A 26,843-nucleotide genomic window follows, 5' to 3' on the forward strand; every position below is an offset into this window, starting at 1 on the left:
CTGGCAGAGCTGGAAACACAACAGGCCTGTCCCACGAGCTGAGGTGGGGGCGGAGGGGGCACAGCAGCAGCAGGGACCACGGAGGTGACACAGGCAGCGCCAGGAGCATCTGAGCGGGAGCAGGGGTGTAGCGCTTCGTGCCTGGCTCTCATTGGCTGGACTTGGCAGGAAAGCAGTTGTCAAGGGAACCTGCGGCCGAGCAGAGTGGACAAGTGGGGACACATCTGAGAGCACGCAGTCCACTCGCTGGGTAAGCCGGGGTGCAGATGCTCCCAGCCCCTCGTGGCCCCTGGACCCTATGTTCCGCTCCCTCTGCTTCTGCCACCCAACCCCCAGCTCTTCGCCAGGCCGGCTCCGTCCTGCCTCTGGTCTCCCCTCCTGCTGGGATCCAGGTGGAGCTTGCCCTCTCCCCGGGCGGCTGAGCCACGCACCTTCCTTCAGCCCTGGACAGGAGGGGCGTGCAGCCCCTGGGCAGCCGGGGGTTTGGTGACCGTCCCTGGGCTTAACAAGCTGCAGGTTCTGCCGGCCACACCCGCTGCGCTGAGTCCAGACTGCAGGTGAATCTCACATTCCAGTGGTGGAAATAAGCCCACAGCCCCAAGGACAGGCAGAGATGAGCTTCTGTCCAAAGTTCACCTGTACCAGACCATCGGCGCCTGGTCTGGTACGCACAGCCCTGCAGTGGTGCACCAGGTGGGATTTCTCCCCGCAGGATGCAGGAGAGACTTGGCTCCTATGTCTTTCAAGAGATGTCAGTGACTTGCCTTCCTCAGGCTAGTTACCTCATCAAAGGAGTCACCGGGGGCGAGGACGGAGCCCTTTCACCCCCTTGTTACCAAGACCAGGCTCCTGGGGATGCCTCACCATCTCCCCTCAGCCACACAGCTTGGGCACCGGTCTGGGGCCAGCTAGGAAAACAGTAACCGCTTTAGCCTCTCAAAGATTTGGAAATTTAATTCAGGGCAGTGTTCACAAAGCGGGGAGGGGAACAGAGATGCCACAGGGATGATGGCTCGACCCAGGCAGTAATTACTCACAGCAGGAAGCCACCTGCTCTGGCCCATGGTCACCTGGGGAAGCCAGGGCCACGGGCTGCAGGGGCTCCCCAGCGGGAGGCTGCGAAGACAAGGCCAGGAAAGCCGCCTGAGGCTCGTGAGAGAGGGTGGGCACGGGGCCTCACTGCCTTCCCCTCCCATCTCCTACCAGAGCCCCAAGGGGCAGGGACCTGGGAAGCCAGCCAGCAGTGGCCAGCCCTGCGATGCAGAGCCAGCAGGGGAAGGGGTGGGTCTGAGAGCAAAGGCCCGGGACCTGGACAAGACTGGGGTCCTGGGGAACGGATCTCTCCTGCGTCCAGCCCTGGGTAGCCAAGTCGTGGGAGCTGAGGAACCGCCGGCCCTGCCCCCGAGGCTGCCAGCCCCTAAGACACTAACTGGAAGCTGTGTGACCCCCAGCTTTATACACGGGGGTGGGACGGGGGTAACTCAACACTGAGATTGCAAAGCACGTACAGCCTCTGTTGGGGGAGGCATGTGGACAGTGGGAGGACATGGACCCAAGACACCAGTCACCCCAACACTCTCTGCACGGAGGCGGGGCTGGAGCAGACCCCCTCCCCATAAATGGTGGCTTCAAGCATCTGTGAGAAGTTAAAGCCTCACGCTGCTTGACCCAGCACGTCCACTGTGGTGAGTTGTCCGACAGACGCACTCACGGTGAAGGGAAGGGGGTCTGCACACAGATATTTACTGTTTGCAGCAGCCAAAAACTGTTGTGACCTGATGTTGATCCACAGAGAAATCACGCGGTGGGCAGGGTGGGTACGCAGTGGTGAAAATGAATGAGGTAGATCCGCGTAGACAGAGGTGGAACAGTCACCAGGATGCACCGATATGTCTTTCAAAAGCACACGACAGTCTTTACCGCACGCAGCCCTGTGCCGAAGGAACAGCGGGTGACACGGAGACTGCCTCTGCGGCGACAGCGCCGGCCGCCGCTCCGGGCAGGGCCCTCGGAGACCCGGGATGGGGGGGATGGGGGCGGCGTGCTTAACCCTGCCTTCTGTGTTGTTGCACTTTTCCCACGCGGTGTAGCACCTTTACAGCAAACACACCCCAAGGAATTGGCCCTGGCTTCACCTCAGTCCAGCAAGGAGCCCTTGGGCTCCTGTGGGGCTCTTCAACCCCTGACACAGGGGTGGCAGCTTATCAAAGATGGTTCCCCTTTGCCCCTTTTCCCACCACCATGCGGAGATCCACAATGCTTAGGACAAAAAATGTGGAATCTACCCGATCTTGGTCATAACACACTTCAATCCCCAACTCAGTCCTCCGGCCCAGAGCTGACCACCCTGAACCACCGTGGTGCCCGTGGCCCCCCTGCCCTCCCCTCCATCTCTCTCTCTCTCCTGTCTCCCCCACTCTGGGGGGCTGCGCATCAGTCTTCGGATCCTCGGGATGGAGACGCCCCAGGTCGACCGTGGCTCATTCCCGGCACCCTCGCTCCTGGCCACCATGCTCACACCCCAACCCCACGGAGGGAGCTCTCGAGCCTGAGGGCAGCCCTGAGAGAGGACCCCTTGGGGACCCCACTGTCAGCTTCCCCTGCAGCTCAAGCCCCATCACAGCTCCAGAGCAGATGCTTCTCAGAAGATTCTAGAAGAAATGAAGCAGTGGCTGCTTTTCCCCTGAAGTAGCAGCCTGGGTCTCGGTGGAGGACTCTGGGGGATAATGAAATTTGCCGGGGCAGGGGGGAGTCCTGACCCCACAGAGAGGCACTGTTCCCAGGACAGCAGGGCCGGGCCGACGGCCAAGCTGATACCCCACAGCGCCAGGTTGCTGTCTCCTGCACCCTAATGTCTGCTCCTACCTCCTCAGCCTGTTTCCACCAGTCCCAGGTGGTCTCCGTGCCTGCATGCCTGGAGTTCTAGTGGGGAGAGAGGGGATGGCAGGCAGTGGCCCAGCCCCAGAGAGGCAGCAAGGCAAGGACTCAGGGAAAGGGCTCTAGGAAGCCCTGGAGGGAGACAGGAGGGAGAGAGATGGGAGGGGCAGGAGAGGGGGAGAGAGATGGGAGGGGCAGGGGAGGGGGTGGGGGGAAGGGAGGCACTCTGTGCACCTCTCCAGTGCCCCGCTCAGCACCGTCCCAGGCTCTCCGGAGAAGCTGGTGAGATTCACTCCAAGGACATGGATGGTGGCGGGTTGGAAGAGGAAGCTCCTGGTCCGAACACAGCCTGGAAGGGCTTGGCTGGTGAATCAGCAGAAGGGAGAGAGCAGGTGTGCAAGGCAGAGCCCAGCCAGGACCCAGCGGGAGCCTGTCTGCTACCCTTTCCTACATAACTGCAGGGACCAGGGAACAGGAGTGGCGCGGGGGGCCTTTCTGGGTCTGCAAGAGGAAGGCAGTCAGGACCGGCCCCTCTGTGTGCAGATGCACAAGGTGAGGCATTACATCCTGGGTGGCGGGAATAAAGGCAAAACAAGAGACTTTTCAGCTCCCTCCTCCCGCAGGAGCCCCGTCAACAAGGAGACAGTAATCCTGACTCCACACCTACAGGCTCAGGACCCTGCCATCCTTCAGGAGAATGAAAGAAGCGGGAGAGACACCGGCCGGAGCTCGGATGCTGCCTGCGGGGAGGTCCGTGGTCCCCAGGCTCAGCCCTGCTCCATCCCAGGCCCCTCCCTACTCCTCTCTGATGCGGCTCCTCGGCTCCTCGATCTACCTCGGCTGCGAGGACATCCCAGGCGGGTGCTAGTGCTGATATCACCGCGGCCTCGGTCAGGCCGAGTGCCTGGGGCTGGGAGGTGTCTGACCCCCCCCCCACAGCTCCATGAGGAGGGGGTCCTCACCCACGTCACAGGCAGGGAAGCCAAAGCTCAGAGCGGGCCCTTGCTCAAGGTCATGCGGTGTGTTGGGGGAGGGACCGAGTGCCTAGCTGACCGGGGAGCAGAGTGGGGCCGCTGCTGGCCACACCCCAGTGACGGGGACAGAGCCACACACAGTAGGGGCTCATCAGAAGCTGCCTAAGTGACATGCACGCTTGGGGACCCTGGAGGAAAGAACCTGCTTCCCGACGGTGAACAAGCCCTCCGCCAGCACCGGACTAAATGCTGGCCCGGCCTGTCTGCGATACGCCCACCAGGACCACAAATACAGCTCAGAGAGGAGGCATTTCACCAGCCCCAGGGCCGCCTTGTAATTAGGCTCCTGCGCCCCTCCCTGGCAGCCAGAGTCTGAGGGTGTGGCAGCCACCGGTGGGTCCTCTAACCATCAGCCCAGACTGGACATGGGCCCTGAGAGATGGAGGAGGGCCTCCTATGAAGGCGGGACACCACCCCCTCCCCAGCCCCGCACGGCAGCTCCAGCCTCAGGAAGGCGTGGTGTGTGCCCCAGCTGTGCCCTTTCTTTCCCACCAGCGGCTAGATTTAGAAATGCCCAGAAGAGCCTGGAGTTTGCTTCAGGACGTGGACCCCTCTGAGTCAGAGACTGCAAATACCAGTGCCCCCAGAGAGGCAGCTTATATAAATTCAGGAGGCCAGGGCCTCCCTGGTGGCGCAGTGGTTGAGAGTCCGCCTGCCGATGCAGGGGACACGGGTTCGTGCCCCGGTCTGGGAAGATCCCACATGCCGCGGAGCGGCTGGGCCCGCGAGCCATGGCCGCGGAGCCTGTGTGTCCGGAGCCTGTGCTCCGCAACAGGAGAGGCCACAGCAGTGAGAGGCCCGCGTACAGCAAAAAAAAAAAAAAAAAAAAAAAAAAAATTCAGGAGGCCAGCCGGGAGCGCGCATACATACTAGACAAGTGAAACTATTCTTCCCAAAAGAGACACCTTTATCTTCTTTTCCAACAATTCCTCTTAGTGTGTATGTCGCTATCCCACCGGAGAAAAGAACACGAAGCATTTTACTGTCTTCCTAAAAGCAGAATAACGAGAACATGATGATGAATGGCCCCCAGCGCGAGGGAGGTGATAGGGAGTGGTGGGGACTGTGGAGAACTGCGGTGCACACCCCCGCCTGCAGGGAGCAGGGCTGCTCCGTCAGCAGTGGAAGCTCGGTGTGGCCAGATCTTCTTCTTTTTAAGAAAACCAGAAATCCAAAATTTTAGATGATATCTCTGAGTTTTGAAATGTTGACAAATGGCAAAATGGCCATCATTTTAAAAAGTCTACAAATAACAAATGCTGGAGAGGGTGTGGAGAAAAAGGAACCCTCGTACACTGTTGGTGGGAATGTAAATTGATACAGCCACTATGGCGAACAGTATGGAGGGTCCTGAAAAAACTAAAAATACAACTACCGTACGACCCAGCAATCCCACTCCTGGGTATATATCTGGAGAAGACTATAATTCAAAAAGATACGTGCACCCCAGTGTTCATTGCAGCACTATTTATAATGGCCAGGACAAGTCAGACAGAGAAAGACAAATACCATGTGACATCACTTATATGTGGAATCTAAAATATTATACAAATGAACTTATCTATGAAACAGAAACAGAGACCTAGAGAACAGACTTGTGGTTGCCAAGGGGGAGGGAGTGGGGGAGGGAGGGAGTGGGAGGTTGGGATTAGCAGATGCAAACTGGTATATCTCGAATGGATAAACACCAAGGTCCTACTGTAGAGCACAGGGAACTCTATTTAATACCCTGTGATAAACCGTAATGGAAAAGAATATGAAAAAGAATGGGAATCACTTTGCTGTACAGCAGAAATTAACACAACGTTGTAAAACGTTATTTTGTCCAATAAAATAAATTAAAAAAAATTAACTATTGACAAAAGGGCTAACTGAAACACGTCCGCCGGCCAACGGCAGCCTGCAGACCACGGGCTGTGACTCTGTCCCAGGGAACAGTTCCTTCCCTGTGGCTGCCAGGCCCCCGGCCCCAGGCTCCCTGACTGATGGGAGGGTGAAAGGGCCCCTGTGGTCCAGCCTTCCCAGGTGCACCTGTCCTGGCCCAGTGCTCCTGCCGCCTCCCGGGACAGACGTCCAGGCCCAGGCTGCTGTCAAGGAGCCCATGAGGGAGGCAGGGGGCAGCCCACGGGGGAGGCAGGGGGCAGCCCACGGGGAGGCAGGGGGCAGCCCCTGATCCTCCCGCCCTGATTTCCTTTCCTACCTACAAATTCCACTCATAAGGCAGCCACTGCGGTTACTGCTGCTTCAACAAGAAACCCGGGGTGACACCCGCCTGCCCCCTGCCCCGGGTCCTGCCTGGAGCAGCCCACCAGAGCCTCCAGGCAGCGGGAGCCTCTGTTCCTTGGTCCCCGGCGGCCGCTGCTGGTCAGTCCTCAGAGATGAGCGAGGTTCTGGTGCCCGCCAGTCTCCTCCTGTGCACCTTTGGTCCCTGTGCCTGGGAGTCAGGGTTACTGACTAACCCGCATGCACTGGGCTTTCGGGCATCCAGGGGCAGCGCTCCTGCATTTCTGCAAGCTGTTCTCCCGTGTGGAACTGACTACCTCATGCACACACTTGTTCAGCCAGCTGCTGCCCTGTGCCAGACGCTGGGCACCGGGAAGGAGCCTCGAGCAGCTCTCAGACCTCAGCGACGGCCTCCCCAAGCTGCGAATTGTATTCTCTCATCTGAGGTCATTCCACACAAATGCATTCCCGGGGGCGTATCACACAGGCCGGGGGGCTCGGTCCAGTCTCTCCCCACCCTTGTTTGACTCACTCGGGGAGGCGGGGGTCCAAGGGCAGACCCCCGAGGCGGAAGCTGGGTGGGAGAGGAGCCAGGAGAGATGGGTGGGGAGAAGCAACGCAGGCTCGGAGGAGAGAGCCCGCCCAGGGGCCCAGGAAGGCGCGGGCTCAACGTCAGGGAGGTAAAGGCGTTCGTGCTGTCTTCATTAATTCTCCAAAAGCCCCACGGATCTGGCATCTACCTATGATAACTGCCTTGTTGCTTTTTTTAACGTTCATGAAAACGTTCATTTTTAGCACAGCTAATTTTAAACCATTTTCACATCGACCTTTCCTGGCGATGAGTAGATATGATTTGCTTCCATGAAGACACCCACGGACTGTGTCTAAATCTGGTGTCGCCACTGAGTGGACACGGATGCTCTGTGACCCCCGGTTCCCAGCTCCTACACCGAGCCGCCTCTTCTACTCGCTCCCCCGCCGCCAGGCACAAGCACAGCTTCCTGCTCAGTGTTTACCCCCCTGCGCACTCCCACTGCCCAACAGGCCCACCCACGTCACAGAGGAAACTGCATTTAGTCCTCGGTGGGTAAAGGGTCCATCCCGGGGCGTGACCACCGGCCTGAGCTTTGCACAGCAGGGCAGAGCTCAAGTCCGGACTCTGCCCCCAGGTGACCTTGAGGAAGTCCCCAAACCCTCATCTGCGAGGCCCGCATGGCGAGGCCAGAAAGACGGAAGAGACCCCAAAACGGTGCCTTTCCTGTGCTCACTGTCACCAGCAGGCACTCTGCTCTGTGACCCCAGGACCACAGCCCACCTCCAGTGAGCCTGGAGCTGCCACGCCTGCAGACAGAACACTGCGCTTCTTTGGGCTCTCGGTCTCCCCGCGGCTCACTGTGGAACAAGTCTTGTTTCCTGCGTCCCTGGAACTGCTCTCCCAAGAGGCAGGCTCACCAGTCTCCGCTGCCTCTTACTTCCTGAAGGGCCATCTGTCCCACTCCCTCCCGTCAGACCCCCAGCCGAGGTCCCAGCTCCACCTGCTACAGGGCACACGTTTGGAATCAGACTAACCTTAACTGGCCCTTTAAATCTGTAACAACCGGCCCAGCCCCTTTCACGGCCCTGAACACAAGCTTGATCTGACTTTGACAGACAAGGTGCCTGACTCTAGGGTCTATTCAGAGAGAGGTCTGGGGCCAGCAGTGCCTGGGCACCGCCTGGGCCCTGTGAGCAGGAAACCACCCAGACCTGAGGAACCTAGATCAGCGTTTGCACAAGACCTGACGGTCCCTGAGCATGTGGGGTTCAGGCTGCTGGTCTGCGGACATCGGACTGGCCCAGGCCACGGATACACCTCTCACACGTGGCCTAGAAAGGATAACTAATGACACATCTAAAAATCAGGAGATTTTGCACAAAACCCATCTCCAGCTTTTCTCAATCAAAGAGGGCAGCTGCAGTCCGGGTGCCCAGCGGCCGCCCCGTCAGCAGGGCGGGGGCTCTCGGTTCACCACACCCACAGCCTCCACGATGGCCTCCACCCCCGTCGCTCCTGCGGCCTCTCGGCGCCCCGGACATTTGGGTCTGAAGCTCACTGGCACGTTTCCTGGGAGCTGCACCAGCCTCCTTGCTGTTCATGCTCAGGCCTCACACCCACGGCTCCTCTGCCTGGACGACCTTCCATCTGCGTCTGCGTGGCCCCCCTGCACCCCCCTGGGGTCTCTACCCATCGCCCCCAGCTCAGAAGGCCCTGCGGGGCCACCTCTGTCTTCTGGCCTGACTCCCCCAACGTTTGCCCTCACAGGTCGTGTCTCCATCTGCACTCAAGGTCTTTTCACTGTATTTTTCCAGAATAACACCTAAGAAGCCTAGGGGTCACCTGGAACTCAGCAATTCATTGACGAATGGATGAGTGACCACAGGCTGGGCCACCCCACCCTCTGGGCTCATTTTCTCCACTTGTCAAGGAGGGGGCTTGGTCACAGGACCACTCAGACCCTCCGGGCACTACTGACGCAGGTTCTGCGTGGCGGCAGGGCGGTGCCTTTGCCGGGGGCTAATGTGAGTGGCTGGACTCTCCCTTGTGACACCAGAAGGATGCAGACTGAGCCACGAGGGCCGAGGCCCTGGCAGGAGGGAGGAGAAGGGGGCCTGCGTGGAGGACACAGGTGGACGGTGAGCCTCACAGAGGCCATGCTTCTCACCTGCCAGGGCCCTATGTGCCAGGAGATATGAGTGATGTCGGGACCCGTGGACTAGGATAAGTAAGGGTGGCAGAGGAAGCAACTGACTGGATGGACCAGTAGAACGGGCGTCTCGTGCAGTCAGGGTAGCTGATGCTTGGGTCTCACGAACAGGGACTTACTCTCCCGACTTCAATGCACTCTGCTATGTTGTCATCTTATTTCATTTTTCTTTAAATCACTAGCAACAGCCCACCGCACTGATCTCTCCGGCTACCAATGGTTCACAACCCAGTGTGCGCCCCGACTTAGGATCAAAGAGCTGCAGGTCAACGAGAGAAAGGTGGTTTTTGCTGGGGGTTTTTTGTTTTTTTCGGTGCGTCGGGTCTTAGTTTCGGCATGCGGGATCTTCGTTGCGGCGCGCGGGCTTCTCTCTAGTTGTGGCGTGTGGGTTTTCTCTCTCTAGTTGTGGCGCGCAGGCTCCAGAGTGCATGGGCTCTGTATTCTGCAACACGCGGTCTCTTTCATTGAGGTGCGCAAGATCAGTAATTGTGGTGCGCGGGCTTAGTTGATCCGCGGCGTGTGGGATCTTAGTTCCCCGACCGGGGACGGAACCCGCATCCCCTGCATTGGAAGGCAATTCTTTACCACTGGACGGCCAGGGAAGTCCCAAGAAAGGGTTTTGATCGAGCACGTGGGAAGGATGGAAAGGAAAAGGGAGGAGGTGCCAGTCACTCAACTGCCCCCTAAAGGTCACACCTTCAAGAAGACGCTCCCACTGGGACTGTTTGGGGGGGGGGGGGTCACACCTGCCTGGACAACAGGTGCGCTGGGCGGACAGGTGGGCTTGCACCCCTCAAGTCTACGACACAACTGCCTGCTTTGAAACTAAAAGCTGATGTGTCAACGCCCGGGCTTCATTTCTCGTGCCATCAGTTTTCCCAGGTGTAACCTAGCAACTCTTGGCGACTCCGTCTGATGGCGCTGCTGAGAAGTCTGCTCGTCCCACCCTCGCTTGAAGCTTCATCACGAGCAGAGCTAAGGGGGTCACCTGTTCAGATCGACAGTGTTGCGTGTGTCCATGTGGGGAGTTTGCGGGGTGGGGGGCGGGCCAGCCCCCAGGTCCTCCTAGGGATCGCCGGGAACTCCTCTCCAGAGTCTCCACAAGTAACTCACAGTCGGCTTGTAAAATCCATGCTACGCTTTGCAGTGGAAAGATCTCTCTGCTCACCACCTTCCCCCCGCGAGGCGCCAACCTCATCGGTCCTCCTGCCCTCTGCACTCGCTGTTCTCAGCCTGGAATATTCCTCTCCCAGGCCTTCTAGAGACAAGACTCTGCTGGCCATTCAAGTGTCACTTCCTCGGAGACGACCCCCCAGACCACACTCCCAGAAGGCGTCCTCCCCCCCATCTGCCGTCTCCCCCATCTCTCCCTCCAAGGTTCTTCCTACATTTATTGCTCTTTGAACTTACCGATTTACCTGCTAATGTGTTTATGCTCTGTCTTTCCCACTAGAATATAAACTACTCCAAAGCAGAAACGCATGGTTTTTCTTGTTTACAAATGGACCTCTGGGCCTGGCGATACCCGATAGGTTATTTGTCGAATGACGGTGGATAAGGAACCAACCCTTAGGTAAACACTGCTTGCAGTCTGGGTGTTGCTATAAGAACAACACCTTCACTGACAAAACTGATGCAATCACGGGCTCATCAAATACTTCCTGACGCCCAGTGTGTGCAGTGCCTGGGCTACAACACTCAGGAGAACAGAGTCTGTTCATAAACAGACGGACCCTGCGAGTGAATGTACCCTGAGAGGGCGGGCCCGTGTGACGGGAGGCGGGCTTGCCAGAGCAGGTCCTACAGCGACGGAGACTCAGCTGGCCGGGGCACCTCATTGGCCGTCAGCCGCCACCTCCCTTCCCTCAGGCACATGGGAGTGGGGATGTCAGACCTTCCTCCTGACAAGTGGCCGGTGTGCCGAGTGGCTGGAGGGCTCCGCTCCATTGACACAGGAGGAGAAAGCCCCTGCCCAGCTCCAGCCCCACCGCTCCAGGTGAGAGCTCCGGCCCAGCATCACCACGGATCTTCAACAGCAGCCAGAAACGCAGAGTCGTAGAACATCTTCAGTCTCCAAAACCAGTATGGGATGAAAGCAAGCTTGTCTCCAGGTGCCCGATCTGCCCTGCATCTTAGGAGATCCTAGGAGAAGCCCCATCGACTCCCTGCTCTCCCACCCCCACCAGAAAAATTCAATTTTCTCTGTGGGCCTAAGAAGCCAAGGAAGTCATCACGCTCAGGTGTCAGGGACTGATCATAGTTCAGAGGATCCTACCACAGGGCAGCTGCATTTTTTAAAGTTATTTATTTATTTTTGGCTGCATTGGGTCTTCGTTGCTGTGCACGGGCTTTCTCTAGTTGCAGCCAGCAGGGGCTGCTCTTCATTATGGTGCGCGGGCTTCTCATTGCGGTGGCTTCTCTTATTGCGGAGCATGGGCTCTAGGCGCTCAGGCTTCAGTAGTTGTGGCACGCGGGCTCGGTAGCTGTGGCTCAAGGGCTCAGTAGTTGCGGCTCGTGGGCTTAGTTACTCCGCGGCACACGGGATCTTCCCGGACCAGGGCTCGAACCCGTGTCCCCTGCATTGGCAGGTGGGTTCTTAACCACTGTGCCACCAGGGAAGCCGCACATCTGCATTTTTCAAGAGCACTCTGTCTTCTCTTACAAGCCATGCCTCCCTTGAACCACAGAAGTTAATCTCTAGCTCTTAGTGCTGACCAAGCCTAGCAGGCAATAAAGATTAAATATTCTGAAGCAGAGAAACCCAAGCAGGAGGGGCCTCTTCCATCCTTAACGTGAGGATACACGTCCTGGTCCCGTTTGGAGGGGAGGACACAGGGCGTGGCCGGAAGCCCCTCCCCCACCTCAGGGGTCACTCCCACTGGGGCTGGAGGTCAGGTCCTCAGAACCAGGTCCAGGGCCCCGTCTGCAGCCCAGGGTCTCCTGTGTCACAGCAGAAATGCTCCGAGGACACGGTGTGGCCACCCTGGACATAGATGCAGCTGTATGCCACCACTGGTGACACTTTCTCTGGACATCCAGGCCCACTGCTTATAGCTGAGGACCTCGCCCTGCTGGACACGCCCATGGCACAGGGAGGGTTTCACAGCCCAGTGACCAAAGACAGAAAACGCGGCCATGACCACCTCCTAGGTGGCACGTGCATCCTCGAGAGGGAGCCGGGGTCTGCACAGGTGCTGGCTGAGGGAACCTGGAGCACAGGAGCTTTTGCCAAAGAAGCAGAGCCTCGTGGATGTCCCCAACCACCGGGCCTCCCTACCTGTGCAGGCTCCCATCTGCCCTGCTGCGGCTGAAGCCCCCGGCGCTGACGACGAAGACCTGCCACCCGGCCCCCACTTCAGGCTGACGGAGAGAGGGCACCTCTTCGCTGTCCAAGAGCCACCCCCCACCCCCGCCTGGCGCTTACCTCCAGCGGGACCACCTGCATCAGGATGGCGAAGTTGGTGAGGTGCGTGCAGCGGCAGACAGAGTAGCTGAGGTTCCCTTCGGTGAGAGCGCAGCCCTGGCTCGACCAGATGCCTTCTCCGGAGCTGAGGACACAGGAGGATGCGTCAGTGGGAAGCAAAGCCCACTCTGGGCCCGTGGGCTGAGAAAGCGTTCTCGCCACCAGGCTGTTGAGACTAGGATGTTTCTGGTGTTGATCAGGCCCCACGAAACCAGCACCTCTTTCCTTCCGGGAGGGGAAAGCACCATAACCACTTTGGCCCAATCACTTTGCAAAACACCTGGTCCAGCATCCAATAAATATGAAGTGTCTACTGGCCATCTGTATGTCTTCTTTGGAGAAACGTCTATTTAGATTTTCTGACCATTTTTTGATTGGGTTGGTTTTGTTGTGTTGTTGTTATTTATTGAGTTGTATGGGCCCTTTGTATATTTTGGAAATTAAGCCCTCGTCAGTTGCATCATTTGCAAATATTCTCTCCCATTCCATAGGTTGTCTTTTCATGTTGTTTATGGTTTCCTTTGCTGGGCATATACCCAGACAAAACTATAATTCAGAAAGATCCATGCATCCCAATGTTCACAGCAGCACTGTTCCCAATAGCCAAGACATGGAAGTTACCAAAATGTCCATCAACAGATGAATGGATAAAGAAGATGTGGCACATATATACAATGGAATACTACTCGGCCATAAAAAAGAATGAAATAATGCCATCTGCAGCAACATGGATGGACCTAGAGATGATCATACTAAGCGAAGTTAAGTCAGAAAGACAGAGACCAAACCATATATCACTTATATGTGGAATCTAAAATACAACACAAATGAACATATCTATGAAACAGAAACAGACTCACAGACCTAGAGAACAGACTTGTGGTTGCCCAGGGGGAGGGGGGTTGGGGGAAGGATGGATTGGGAATTTGGGATGAGCAGATGCAAACTATTATATATAGACTAGATAAACAACAAGGTCCTACTATATAGCACAGGGAACTAGATTCAATATCCTGTGACAAACCATAATGGAAAAGAATATGAAAAAGAATATATATATATATATATATATATATATATATATATATATATATATATATATATAACGGAATCACTTTGCTGTACAGAAGAAATTAACACAACATTGTAAATCAACTGTACTTCAATAAAATCTAGCAAGCGTGAAGTGTGCAGGTCCTGCAACCCAGCAATCCCACTTCTAGAGAATTCTGAGCTCTGTGCACAGGGATGCGTCTGGGGTATTTACTGAATGATGCGTGATACTAGAGAACATTTTAAAGTTACCTAGTGTCCACCTCGGGGACCTGGATAAAATTTGGTAGGGTATATACATCAGTCAAAAGCAGCATGTATCCATATGGATAAAACACAGAAACTTAATATACAATGTTGAATGCGTAATAATGATGCAAGGGCATGACACGAAAGAAGATCATATACTTTCTATGAACATAACCATAAATTATAGATAAATTATTGAGAAAACTCCCCACAGAGAGGGCAAGAGACCAGGATAAGATGTAGAAGTCTTTTACATATTTACTTTTTTATAATTTTTTAAAGGATATTGTTTTGACGTATTACTTGCTTTATTTCTTAAAGTATAAACCAAGACAAAAATGACTTGAAGCAAAAATGCACAAATGTTAACTGTGGTTCATTCTTGTGGTGAGAATATGAGCGACTACAATTTTCTTCCCTGTATCTCTATATTTTCAAATTCCAAAAAAAAAAGGATGCTTAAATGGTTCTTCCCAGAAATTGCAACTTTGAGTGATCAGCAAAGACAAATCTTTGCTTCGGCCAAAGGCAGGGGCCCCTGGGGAAAGCTTTTATAAAGCTGAAGAAATTTAAAGGCTCTAGTTTCTCTTTGCTGTACATTCAGTTTTCATGGCAATGTCAGCCGTGGATGAGAAAGGTGGCTGTCCCAGAGGGGCGATGGATAAAGACAGTCCTGCCGCGCTCCTGCAGTGTTCTGTAAACAAAGCACACACTAGCAGCATCTTTATTTTCATCCCTGAGGCAGAGGGTGTCCCTGTGAGGATGCTGCGTGATTGTGGCTCTCGGTGAGCTTAGGCAGCGTGGAACCCGAGGGTGAGGTGGGAAGGGTCGTCTGGAGGAGGCTGAGGGGTCGCACTGAGCCTGATGGCCGAGGCTCGGGGACAGCGGCTTCAGAGGCAGTGCTTGTGATGAGTGAGGTGGGGAGCATTTAGCAGAGACCAGAGAGCACAGCCAGCACCACTTGAACCCACCAGTTTTCAGGAGCAAACCCCCCAAGAACGTCAGGATCAAAGGGCCTTAAAGACGAGCACGTCCTGCCCCACCCTGCCACCTGTTAGGGCTAACCTGTTCCCGGCCCTTGAGGAGAACCAGCGACACTGGCTGCTGGGTTGTATGTGACCTTTGTCCATGGAATGTATGAACGCCACACTTGAATTAGAGGGTGACCTGAGAACTAGCGGGCACGAATTCAGGGAGCGTGGTCCTAGGATGGAACGTGTCCTCTCTGCTGGTGCCGAGAGTGACTGCGAATTAAAAACCGTGAAAGTCACATTTTCCCAAATGGAGCCACGAAGCCGTGACGATGTCTTCATTAACCAGGGGAGCTGAGTCCCGTGTGGCATCACCTCTGCGTGCATGTAAAGATCCGCATCCCAGGGAACCCGCGGAAACAAGAAGCCTGGTTCCCCGACTTGTGAATAAATAAATCTGCCATGGCAGCCAGGTCAAGAGATATCAAATAACAGGAAAATACGTGTCTTACCCTGTGACCTAGGAAGTTGGCATCTGAGCAGAAAACTGTTCTTTCACATGCATAAATGGAATGTGTGTATATAAATATGAAAACAATACTACATGCCGGTGAAAAGAGATGTGGGCAGAACACAAAATAAGGATGGTGGAAGGATGCAAGAAACATGGAACTAAACACCACCATATACTCCCCAAGAACATAAATATAAAACATGCATAAATTATCAAAAACTATACACAAAAATCTCCCCACTGTGGCTACTACAGGCAAGAGGAGAGATCAGGATAAGATCTAAAGGTCCAACGGGACATATGTTTTTCTTATAATGTTTTCTTTTTTAAAAGAATAACGTTTTGATATATTGCTTCTATCATTTGTTAAAGTGTAAGTCTAGGGGAAAAAAGTGACCCAGAATTCTAAGCTCAGTGAGAATATCTTTCAAAAATAAAAGTCTGCTGAACTTACTGCCAGCAGACTCACACTACAAGAAAAGTTACAGGAATATACCAGACGGAAACCGCGATCTACACAAAGAAATGAAATAGCTGGAGATGGAAAAAAATGAAGGGAAATATGCAGTTATCATTTTCTTAATTTGAATTGCTTTAGAGGATAACTAACTTTCTAAAGCAAAAATCCTAGCAATGTATTGTGCATTTCTGACATCTGTAAAGGTAAAATGTACAACAAGAACAGTGCAAAGGATGGGCAAGAAGAATTGTGAAAAGATTGTTGTAATGTCTCAGAATACATTGGTGGTATAAAATGTTATTGGAAGGTAGACACAGATGAATTAAAGATATATACTCTAAGCCCCAGGGCAACCACTACAAAAAATTAAAAGGAGGTATACACCAGAAGTCAATAGCAGAGATAAAGTGGCATCAAAAATACACACAAAAAGACCACCTAGGGGGGTGGGATAGGGAGGGTGGGCGGGAGACACAATAGGGAGGAGGTGTGGGGATATATGTATATGTATAGCTGGTTCACTTTGTTACACAGCAGAAACTAACACACCATTGTAAAGCAATTACACTCCAATAAAGATGTTAAAAAAATACACACAAAAATCCAACTGGAGTAAGAAAAAGAGAATATAAGAAGCAAAAAAATAAAAGTAGATCATAACCTGGACAGGCGTGTGACCGAGCATGGACACCCTGGGCCCCCTCCCTCCCCTCCTTTGCTCCCTTCTCGCCCCGGGACCCTCCCACGCAGATAGTACCTGAAGTCCAGGAAGGCGCAATACAGGAAGATTCGGTTGCTCTCATTGGTAGCCTCGACGTACTGCCTTTGAGTCTGAAATGACAGAGGATGGACACGCCTCATGATCCAGCCGGAGAAGCCGAGCTGCCAAAACTGATGTGAGAGCCGCACCCTCACAGCCCACAAGACCCCACGGGGTTGGCAATACACAAAGCCCTTGACCTTCCATTGCAACCCTTGTGGTCGGAGAGGGCGGGTCACCCGGCCCCATTGCTCTCCTGGCTCTCCTCCGCCAGGGCTCCCGCCTCAGGGCCTTTGCACGTGCCGTGTCCTCCCTCTAGAAAACTCTCCCCCAAGACAACGCCGTGGCTCCCTCCCTCCCGGCCTTCTCCTCAGGAGACCCTGCCAGCTCATTCAAAACAATACCAACCTGCCCATTCCTCTTACCGCGTTTTTTCATAGCACTGATCTCCACCTAGCACATTATGTATTTACTTATTTATTTGTCTGCTGTCTTCCTCTCTAGAACGTGCACACAGTGAACTATCTCGTTTACTGCTGTATCCCTGGTGCCTACCCTAGTGTCTGGCACACAGCAGGCACTTACTAAATATTTATTGAACCAATGGACAAAAGAACTAATAAGTGAACGGTTCCATCAATAACCCTGTTCCTAGGATTCTCGCTCTCCCAAGAGAGAAAATCTCATCCCTGGGCTTTTCCTGGATGCCAGCTCAGGGCACCTGGCAGCAGCTGCTCTGCCCTCAACGAGATGCAGAGACCAGTCCAGGAATCTTGCCAGGGAGCTTGGGAAGCCAGCGGCACCACAGGAAACCGGGATCAATGGTATCTAATCGACTCCCAGTCAATAGGTCAACAGCCTCTTGTTTGATGTCCCCGGACACCCAACCACCGGGCTGGGCTGCAGGAGAACGAGTGGGTCAGAAACCAATAGGGGCATCCTCACTCTGAGCACCCACTGGCTCAGGAGAGAGGGGTCTGGTACTCAGGGAGATGAGCTTACCTGAGCCTCAAACCCTATAAGGAAACTCAGGGAGCAACACAACCAAAGGCTCAAGAAAGTCCATGGGAAAAACCCTAAAAAAGTTAAGCCTTCCTTTTTCTCACCCTGTTTTTAGGCTGCGTCCGAGACACCTGACCTCATCCACATGCCACCTGGGCCACCCTGGCTGGCACCCCATCCCACGTTCAATGCTGAGGACGGTTTTCAAAGAGTGGTCCTCACAGCAGCCTCAGCATCATCCCAGGCCATCCCTGGGCCCCACCACAGAATCAGAAGCTCTGTGGGTGAGGATGGCCTCTGGATTTTCACAAGTCCTTCAGGTGATGCACATGAACCTGAGAACTACTGAAAGCTAGACAGAGGCTGCCTATTCTGTCCCCTCCTCATGTCTCAGCCTGCTGTGACCTTCATGCTCAGTCACAGACAGCCCTGTGGCTGCAGCCATTTAGAACCACAGAAGGTCATTAGCAGGGGAACTGCAGTGTGCAATGTGCAAACCCCACAAAATCGAAAATACAAGTAAGAACCTGCTGGTGACCCCCGCCCAGTCTCAGCGAGGCTTCCTTGGCCCCAGGCAGGACCAGACCCTCCAGGACACTGCTATGTGCCATTTTTTCCCCTTTATTTCTCCCTCCACCCGTATATTTCCCCTCCCCACTTCCCTCTCCCCACTGGTAACCACTAGTTTGTTCTCTATATCTGTGACTCTGTTTCTTTTTTGTTGTATTCACTCGTTTGTTGTATTTTTTAGATTCCATACATAAGTGACATCAGCCAGTATGTGTCTTTCTCTGTCTGACTTATTTCACTTAGCATAATGCCCTCCAAGTCCATCCATGAGGATGCAAATGGCAAAATTTCATTCTTTTTTATGGCTGAGTAGTATTCCATTGCATATATGGACCACATCTTCCTTATCCATTCATCTTTTGACGGACACTTAGGTTGCTTCCATACCTTGACGATTGTAAATAGTGCTGCTATGAACATTGGGGTATAGATACCTTTTCAAATTAGTTTTTTTATTTTTGGTTTTTTTTTTCAGCTATAGACCCAGGAGTGGAATTGCTGGGTCATATGGTAGTTCTATTTTTAGCTTTTTAAGGAACCTCCATACTGTTTTCCACAGTGGCTGTATCAGTTTCCATTCCCGCCAACAGTGTGGGAGGGTCCCTTTTCTCCACATGCTGAATCGTTATTTGTGTTCTTTTTGACGATAGCCATTCTGACAGATGTGAGGTGATATCTCACTGTGGTTTTGATTTGCATTTTCCTGATGATTCATGATGTTGAGCATCTTTTCATGTGCCTGTTGCCATCTGCATTTGCTCTTTGGAAAAATGTCTATTCAGTTTTTCTGCCCATTTTAAAATCAGATTGTTTGTTTGTTTGATGTTGAGTTATATGAGCTGTTTCTGTAATATATGTTGGATATTAACCCCTTATCGGTTGTATCATTTGCAAATATCTTTTCCCATTCAGTAGGTTGTCTTTTCGTTTTGTCACGGCTTCCTTTGCTGTGCAAAAGCTTTTCAGTTTAACTAGGTCCCATTTGTTTAAACTACATGTGACGCTTGTGTAAAGTAATGAAATGTGGGGCTTCCCTGGTGGCGCAGTGGTTGGGAGTCCGCCTGCCGATGCAGGGGACGCGGGTTCGTGCCCCAGTCCGGGAGGATCCCACATGCCGCGGAGCGGCTGGGCCCATGAGCCATGGCCGCTGAGCCTGCGCGTCCGGAGCGTGTGCTCCGCCACGGGAGAGCCCGCAACAGTGAGAGGCCCGTGTACCGAAAAAAAATAAAAACAAAACAGGAATGAACTGTGACAGCAGCAGGTCTAGAAGGGGGCGGCAGCCAGGTGCCCACGTTCTCAGAGGCCCTGAAGCTTCCCCGGGAAGAAGGGCCGCCCCTTCTCTCACCGCCAGCCCCGCTCTGAGCGCAGGGAAGCACTTCCACGTGGGAGCGGCATAGAGGCCGAAGTCCTGACCCTCTGACTCTGGATCTAAATCACTCTCCAAGGGGAATTTAAAAATCAGGCACAACCCACGAGCCAAGTGCCTGTGTGGTCGGCAGGGTGGAGGGCAGACCGGGGTCTGGGGCCAGGATCACACCCGAGATGGGAAACTCCTGCCTCTGTCTGGGTTCCTCCCGGCTCCGCGCCTGTGATGGAAAAAGCAGATCCCCTCCTTCTGTGTTTGAAGTTTGCAGCTGAAATGGAACAAAGGCTCTCAGCATGTCTCCAGGGAAGGAGACCTAGACGGTTCCCAGGAGCACCACTGGATGGTGTGAATGCTGGATGGTGTGAACACACCGGTCATGGTGCTGCCAGAGAAAGGAGGGCGAGGCATCCAGGTCACGGCCCGCTTTCCCAGAGGTGTGGGAGGCGCCGTCCGCCCATCAGTCTCCCGAGTGCCTGGGCGAGGGAGGAAAATCATCCCAGCCAGTCACCCCAGGGCCCAGGAGGTAGGGCGTCCCCATCAGTGTGGGGTGGGCGAGCAGCATCCCCCTTGAGCCCCTCCTGGGTCCTGAGGCCGAGGACACTGTGGAGCCCTGTGGTCCACAGGGAAGCCCGGACACTTCACCAGACCTGTCCACCTAAGCACATCCTATGGGGCAGGGCTGCACAAGCCCTGCGGAATCTCGCCTACGGGATCTGAGACTTCTGCCAACAACCATAAGGACTTCCCATCTGGGGAGAAGCAAATGGCATTAATCGAGTATTCACTGTCTGCTGCCAGTACATCAAGGGGTCTCCTTCTGAGAGACGCACATCTGGAGAGGAGAAAATCTACCCGACAACAGCCTGTGAATGTTCCTTGTTTAGAAATGTGCTTGCTTTTTAGGCCAGTATAATCGTCCCTCGCTAACCATGGGGGATTCGTTCCAGGAGCCCTGAGGATACCAAAGTCCACAGATGCTCAAGTGCTGTATAAAAAATGGTGTCGTTTTTGCATATAACCTACACACATCCTCCTGTATACTCTAAATCATCTCTAGATTACATATAATACCTAATACAATGTAAATACTATGTAAATAGTTGTCAGTGCATGGTAAATTGATATTTTGCTTTTTGGAAATTTCTGGAATTTTTTCTGAATATTTTCCATCCGAGGTTAGTTGAATCTGTGGATGTGGAACCCTCAGATACGGAGGGTTGACTGTATATAGTTTAACTTATACCTTGGTCAGAAAGGTACTTGCTTATCTCTGTCCCAAGCAAAACACAGATGTCGCCACGGCCCTTAATTTTGACCCTTAGTAAAGCAATGGAAGGGGTCCAAGTGCCCCCCTCATAGCTGTGGGCAGGTGCACACGGCTGTCGGCACCCTCCTCTCCAGCCAGGCTCACCTCACAAGCCAGGGGCCAGGACTCTGCATGATTGAAACGTCCCACCTTCAGGGGAAGCAAGAATCACAGAGGTAATGTTGAGTGGGATGACGGGGGACACCGTTCATCCAGCCTCAGTCTGCTCTGGCATCTTGGGGTGCTTCCTTCTCCCACAGAATCACAGGCAGTGCCTCCTGAAGATGCTAAGACAGACTCCAGAATCTTAGCCTCTGGCAGGACGGGGGCAGGGCAGGGCTCCATGAAGGAGACACCTGAGATTCACCTCTGGAAAGGGAGACCCAGGCAGCCTGCTGGGCTGAGCTGGCCCAAGTGCTGAGGGTGAAAGGTCAGACAGGGTGAGACGCTGAGACCTTTGACCTCACAGAGCAAGGGCTCCTGGGGGCTTTGCGGCTCCGTGCCCTCACTACCCCAGCACCATCTGCGCTGAGCTCTCCCTGTCCTGGCTCCCCGGAGGGGTGGGCCATGCCCGGGGCACTGAGGACCCTCAGGCGCTGTGCTCGGACCCTCCCGACATCCCTCAGTGTGTGACCAGGTCATCCGAGGACACCCCAAGGCCCTGACCCCTGGCCCCGCATGCGCCCTCCCCTGTCCAAATGCCGCCTGAATCCACAGCTCCCCCGACCCTTCCGGGCCTACCAGCCGATAGAGCCCCCTCTGGGCTTGAGTCTGTCCGTCCTGTCTGTGGACACACACGTCGTGACCACACGAGGCACAGACGGCCCGGCAGGTGCTGACACGCGCTCGTCCTCACCCTCAGCTGTTGGCGACAGGCCCTCAGGCCCAGGTGCGCCCCAGGCCCCGACCTGCCGATCGCTCCACGTGCAGCTGAGCATGGCTGGGGACGCTGGGAGGGGCGCATACGGGACACAGCGGCACGGCCACCGGGTCCGGGGCGGAGACGCCCACCAAGGACCCGTCCAGAGCCGGGGAACGCGGGGTCCACACGTGCGGGAAACTCGAGTTTCCCAGCCTTCCCCGTCCCTGCGGGGTGCTGGGCGCAGGGGTGGGTCCGGCGCCAGAAGGGAATTCAATTCTAACTGTGATCGCCCGTGGTTCCCCAGGCCCTGTCTCCTCTGTTAAACCTCACGGCTCCAGTTTGAGAGGAACGGGGCCTGCAGACTCCTGAGTTTTACACTCATGGTTTATATTCGGTGTGTAAACCTGCCCGGCGGGTGACGGAAACACGCAGAGAGGAAATTGCTCCGATGCTTCCAGCAAAAAGCAAAGAAAAAACACCTGTGAACTTACATAGGGATCTGGAATTAGAACAGCCAGGCTCAAAACTGAACAGAAAGTGTTTTCAAATCGTCCCCGCAGCCCAGGTAACAGGAGTCAGGAAGGTCTCAGTGAAAAATGCGCTGACACGGGCTAGACTGGTCCCCAGGCCCGTTCGTGCATCTGGCATTTACAGCTGTGGCGTCTCAGGGCAGAGAGGTGGGTCCCAGGGAAGGCGGAGCGGGGAGCAGAAAACAGAAGCAGAAAGAGGCAGGAATGCGTGAGGACAAGCGCGGCCCGTGAGCACCTGTCAGCCGGCAGGTCGGGGCTCTTTCCAAAAGCTCCATCCCCGTTTCACAGGAATGGGCTGCACAGTTTCTTATCTTCTTAAAAAGGGAAATCTTGTGTTGAGCCACACACGTAGGACTGTTTGATGCCAGACATCTTACTTATTTACAGCTCTCTCCTGAGTCTGGGGTCGCCACCCAGATTTGCTTCCAGTTTGGTTCAAACAGGACCAGGGCACCTGTCCTGGCCTCAGATTCCTAACGTTTAATCCCACTTCACCCCTTGCCCCCTCATGCCCCACTCACGTTAACCACAGAGACATCAGGTGTCCCCAGAAACTCCTCCAGGGAACAGTGGCTCACAGACCCCAGTGCCAGGCCAGCTGTACCTAAGAGGGGCACCTTGACCCTGGAGGGTTTAACTCCCAAAGGAAACCCTCAATGCCCTCTCCTTCCTAATCCAAGAGGGGAGGGTGGAGGACACCTTGGGATGTGTCTGAATTAGGACAAATTCATTAAACTAGCAAAAATGTCTTTTCTAGGGAAAACATAAGATCCTCATTTTTCTGGAATCATCTCCTCCCATGAGAAAACGTGCTCCTTAAAAAAAATAAGTGCCATGACTTTTGTTACAGTGACTCATAAAATACATTCTGTACGTGCCCACAAGTCTAAGATAACAACGTTGTCCTAATACGGGGTGAATTTTCAGAAAGAAAATGAGTTACAAAGACACACCCTGACCGTCAGCAAATAGATCAGTGGAACAGAGTACAGACCCGGAGACAACAGCCCACACAAGTCCAGTCAACTGCTGTTTGACAAAGAATCAAAAATAATTTAATGAAGGAAGGATAGTTCTTTCACCAAATAATGCCAGAGCAACTGGACATCCATAGGACAACCAATCAATCAATCAATAACCCAACCTAAATCTCACACCTTACAAAAAATTCACTGAAAATAGATCCTACAGTAAATGTTAAACATAAAACTGTAAAACTTTTGGATGATAACATAGAAAAAAAGTCTTCAGGACCTACAGTCCATTAAGAATACTCAGCTATGACGCCAGTGTAGGAAATACATTCCATAAAATTGAAAAATAAATAAATTGGGCTTCATAAAAACTAAAAACCTCACACTCTGTGAAAGACCCTATTAAGAGGATAAAAAGATGAGCTACAGATTAGGAGAAAACATTTACAAACCACATATCTGACAGAGGAGTCATATCCAGAACATACAAAGGATTCTCAAAACTCAACTGTAAAAAAACAAAATAAAACAAAGAATCCCGCTAGAAAAAGGGGAAAGGGTGTGAAGAGACATTTCACTGAAGAGGACACACAGGCGGCAAATAAGCAGAAGACAAGATCTTCAACATCACTGACGCTTAGGGAAATTTCCTATTCAGAAATTCCTATTCAAATTCCTATTCTCTCACAATGAGAACAACTAAAATAAAAGACTGACCGAACCAAACACTGGCAAAGATGCAGAGAAACTAAATCGCTCATACATTGCTGATGGGAACATGAAATGGTACAGCCACTCTGGAAAAGCGTTTGGAAGTTTTAAGAAATATTGAAAATACTTATCCCATGACCCTGCAATTGTACTCCTGGGCATTTACCCCAGAGAAAGAGAAACTATTTCCACACAAAAACCTGTACACAATTCTTCATAACAGCTTTACTTGTAATTGTCAAAAATTGGAAACAACCAAAACAACCCTCAGTGGGTGACTGGCTAAACACACTGCAATTTATCCAGACCCTGGATGACTATTCAGCAAAAAAGGTTTGAACTAGCAATACACGTGACAACTTGTATGGATCTCATGGGCATTAAGTTGAATGAAAAAAGCCAGTTTCAAAAGGCAAGGTCTGTATAATTCTATTTATGTATGCTTTTCAACATGACAAAATCATAAGGATGGAAAACAGATCGTTGGTTGCCAGGAGTAACGGGTGGAAGTGCAACCAAAGATGTTTTGGGTGGTAAGGTGGTTCTGTATCTTGATTTCAGTGACGTTCTTGTGAATCTATCATTATTCCAAAATAAAAAAATTTTAAAGAGTTAAACCAGCATCAGATGAACGATCAACAAGCCAAGCTTTCTAGCTGGAGGAAACACAACTTGGGCAGGAGATAAAATGTCCCCAACCATTAAGCCTGGGATTTTAATATCTAAGTTTCATTTTGATTAGCTGAATTCTGCACAGGAACATAGAATTAGGTGGTAAGCCAGTTAAGGGGACCACAGGTCTCATCGTCGGGGACAATACAACCATAACTCATAATTATCCTCTCCTCCTCCCCGGCGCCTCGGATCTCAACTATCTGTCACCACATGTGAGTCCCAGGCAAACCCAGCACGACGAGGTGCACAGCAGACCCGGGTGTAGCCCCTCACTTCCTCCCAGGGACCTCCTTCTGCCTCCTGGGGCCCTGGTTGCTATATTAACATCCCTTTTGGATCCTGAGGTGAGTGTTTTGTTCCCACTTAAAGCACAAGTATCTCTTGTGTGGTCTGGGCCAGAACCAAGGGAAACGATCGTTCCACAGAGGGTCCATCCACAGCCTTCCGGCCTCCCGTCAGAGTTCATCCCCATGCGCATCAAAGTGGTCAGCCTTTTTTTTTTTTAACATCTTTATTGGAGTATAATTGCTTTACAATGGTGTGTTAATTTCTTCTTTATAACAAAGTGAATCAGCTATACATATCTATATATCCCCATATCTCCTCCCTCTTGCGTCTCCCTCCCACCCTCCCTATCCCACCCCTCTAGGTGGACACAAAGCACCGAGCTGACCTCCCTGTGCTATGCGGCTGCTTCCCACTAGCTATCTATTTTATGTTTGGTAGTGTATATATGTCCATGCCACTTTGTCACAGCTTACCCTTCCCCCTCCCCGTGTCCTCAAGTCCATTCTTTGCATCTGTATCTTTATTGCTGTCCTGCCACTAGGTTCTTCAGAACCTATGCAGATCACCAACAAATACATGAAAGGATGCTCAACATCACTAATCATTAGAGAAATGCAAATCAAAACTACAGTGAGGTGTCACCTCACATTGGTCAGAATGGCCATCATCAAAAAAGCTAAAACAGTAAATGCTGGAGAGGGTGGGAGAAAAGGGAACCCTCTTGCACTGCTGGTGGGAATGTGAATTGGTACAGCCACTATGGCGAACAGTATGGAGGTTCCTTAAAAAACTAAAAATAGAACTACCATATGACCCAGCAATCCCACTACTGGGCATAAACCCTGAGAAAACCATAATTCAAAAAGAGTCATGCACCACAATGTTCACTGCAGCTCTATTTACAATAGCCAGGACATGGAAGCAACCTAAGTGTCCATCGACAGATGAATGGATAACGAAGATGTGGCACATATATACAATGGAATATTACTCAGCCATAAAAAGAAACGAAACTGAGCTATTTGTAGTGAGGTGGATGGACCTAGAGTCTGTCATACAGAGTGAAGTAAGTCAGAAAGAGAAAAACAAATGCCGTATGCTAACGCATATATATAGAATCTAAAAAAAAAAAAAAACAGTGGTCAGCTTTTACCTTCAGGTCTCCTTCTGTAATATTTCTCTTCCCAGATGCCTCTTACTCATGGAATATTTGTGTTATAAATTTTTTCCCTGGACACCTGGTTTGAATTTTTCAAAGACGTTTCACAAACTTTAATGTTATCTGAACTGTGATATAAGAAAGGGGGAGAAAAGGAGCTAGACTTAAAATATGGCTTCAATATTGATCGGTTTGATCTTCCCCAAATGAACTCGCTGCCATTCCCTCCCGCCCTGAAGATGTTCTCCACGGAGGGAAAAGGAAAGGCAGTGATCCCTACATCAATCGTCCACACCGGCTCTTACTTCCAATGTCACCTACAGCCCGAAAATTCTGGGATTATAAACTCAACTATAACTTTGATTGTATCTCTGAAAAGAGACTGCGATCAAAACACCTAGAGTCTGTCATACAGAGTGAAGTAAGTCAGAAAGAGAAAGACAAATACCATATGCTAACACATATATATGGAATTTAAGGGAAAAAATGTCATGAAGAACCTAGGGGTAAGACAGGAATAAAGACACAGACCTACTAGAGAATGGACTTGAGGATATGGGGAGGGGGAAGGGTAAGCTGTGACAAGGTGAGAGAGTGGCATGGACATATATACACTACCAAACGTAAAACAGATAGCTAGTGGGAAGCAGCCGCATAGCACAGGGAGAGAGGGTGGGAGGGAGGGAGACGCAAGAGGGAAGAGATATGGGAACATATGTATATGTATATGTATAACTGATTCACTTTGTTATAAAGCAGAAACTAACACACCATTGTAAAGCAATTATACTCCAATAAAGATGTAAAAAAAAAAAAAAAAAAAGAACAGGTAAATGCTGGACTTCCCTGGTGGCGCAGTGCTTAAGAATCCGCCTGTCAATTCAGGGGACATGGGTTCAAGCCCTGGTCCGGGAAGATCCCACATGCCGTGGAGCAACTAAGCCCGTGCGCCACAACTACTGAGCCTGTGCTCTAGAGCCCATGAGCCACAACTACTGAAGCCCGCACACCTAGAGCCCGTGCTCCTCAACAAGAGAAGCCACCGCAATGAG

The 26,843-nt window shown here is 52.3% G+C and overlaps 1 protein-coding gene across 3 annotated transcripts in view; it reads right to left on the minus strand.

The window, feature by feature from the left end:
- Positions 1-26,843, minus strand: part of ADGRD1 (adhesion G protein-coupled receptor D1) — a 146,760-nt gene that overhangs the window by 35,441 nt on the left and 84,476 nt on the right. For all 3 annotated transcript variants that reach the window (XM_060118957.1, XM_060118959.1, XM_060118958.1), the window contains 2 exons: positions 16,346-16,419; positions 12,303-12,426 (listed from right to left, as the gene is read on the minus strand). In XM_060118957.1, coding sequence (XP_059974940.1) covers positions 12,303-12,426; positions 16,346-16,419 — 198 coding nt within the window. The remainder of the gene's footprint in view (positions 1-12,302; positions 12,427-16,345; positions 16,420-26,843) is intronic.

Source organism: Mesoplodon densirostris, chromosome 15, assembly GCF_025265405.1.
Source record: "Mesoplodon densirostris isolate mMesDen1 chromosome 15, mMesDen1 primary haplotype, whole genome shotgun sequence".
NCBI classification, from domain to species: Eukaryota; Metazoa; Chordata; class Mammalia; order Artiodactyla; family Ziphiidae; genus Mesoplodon; species Mesoplodon densirostris.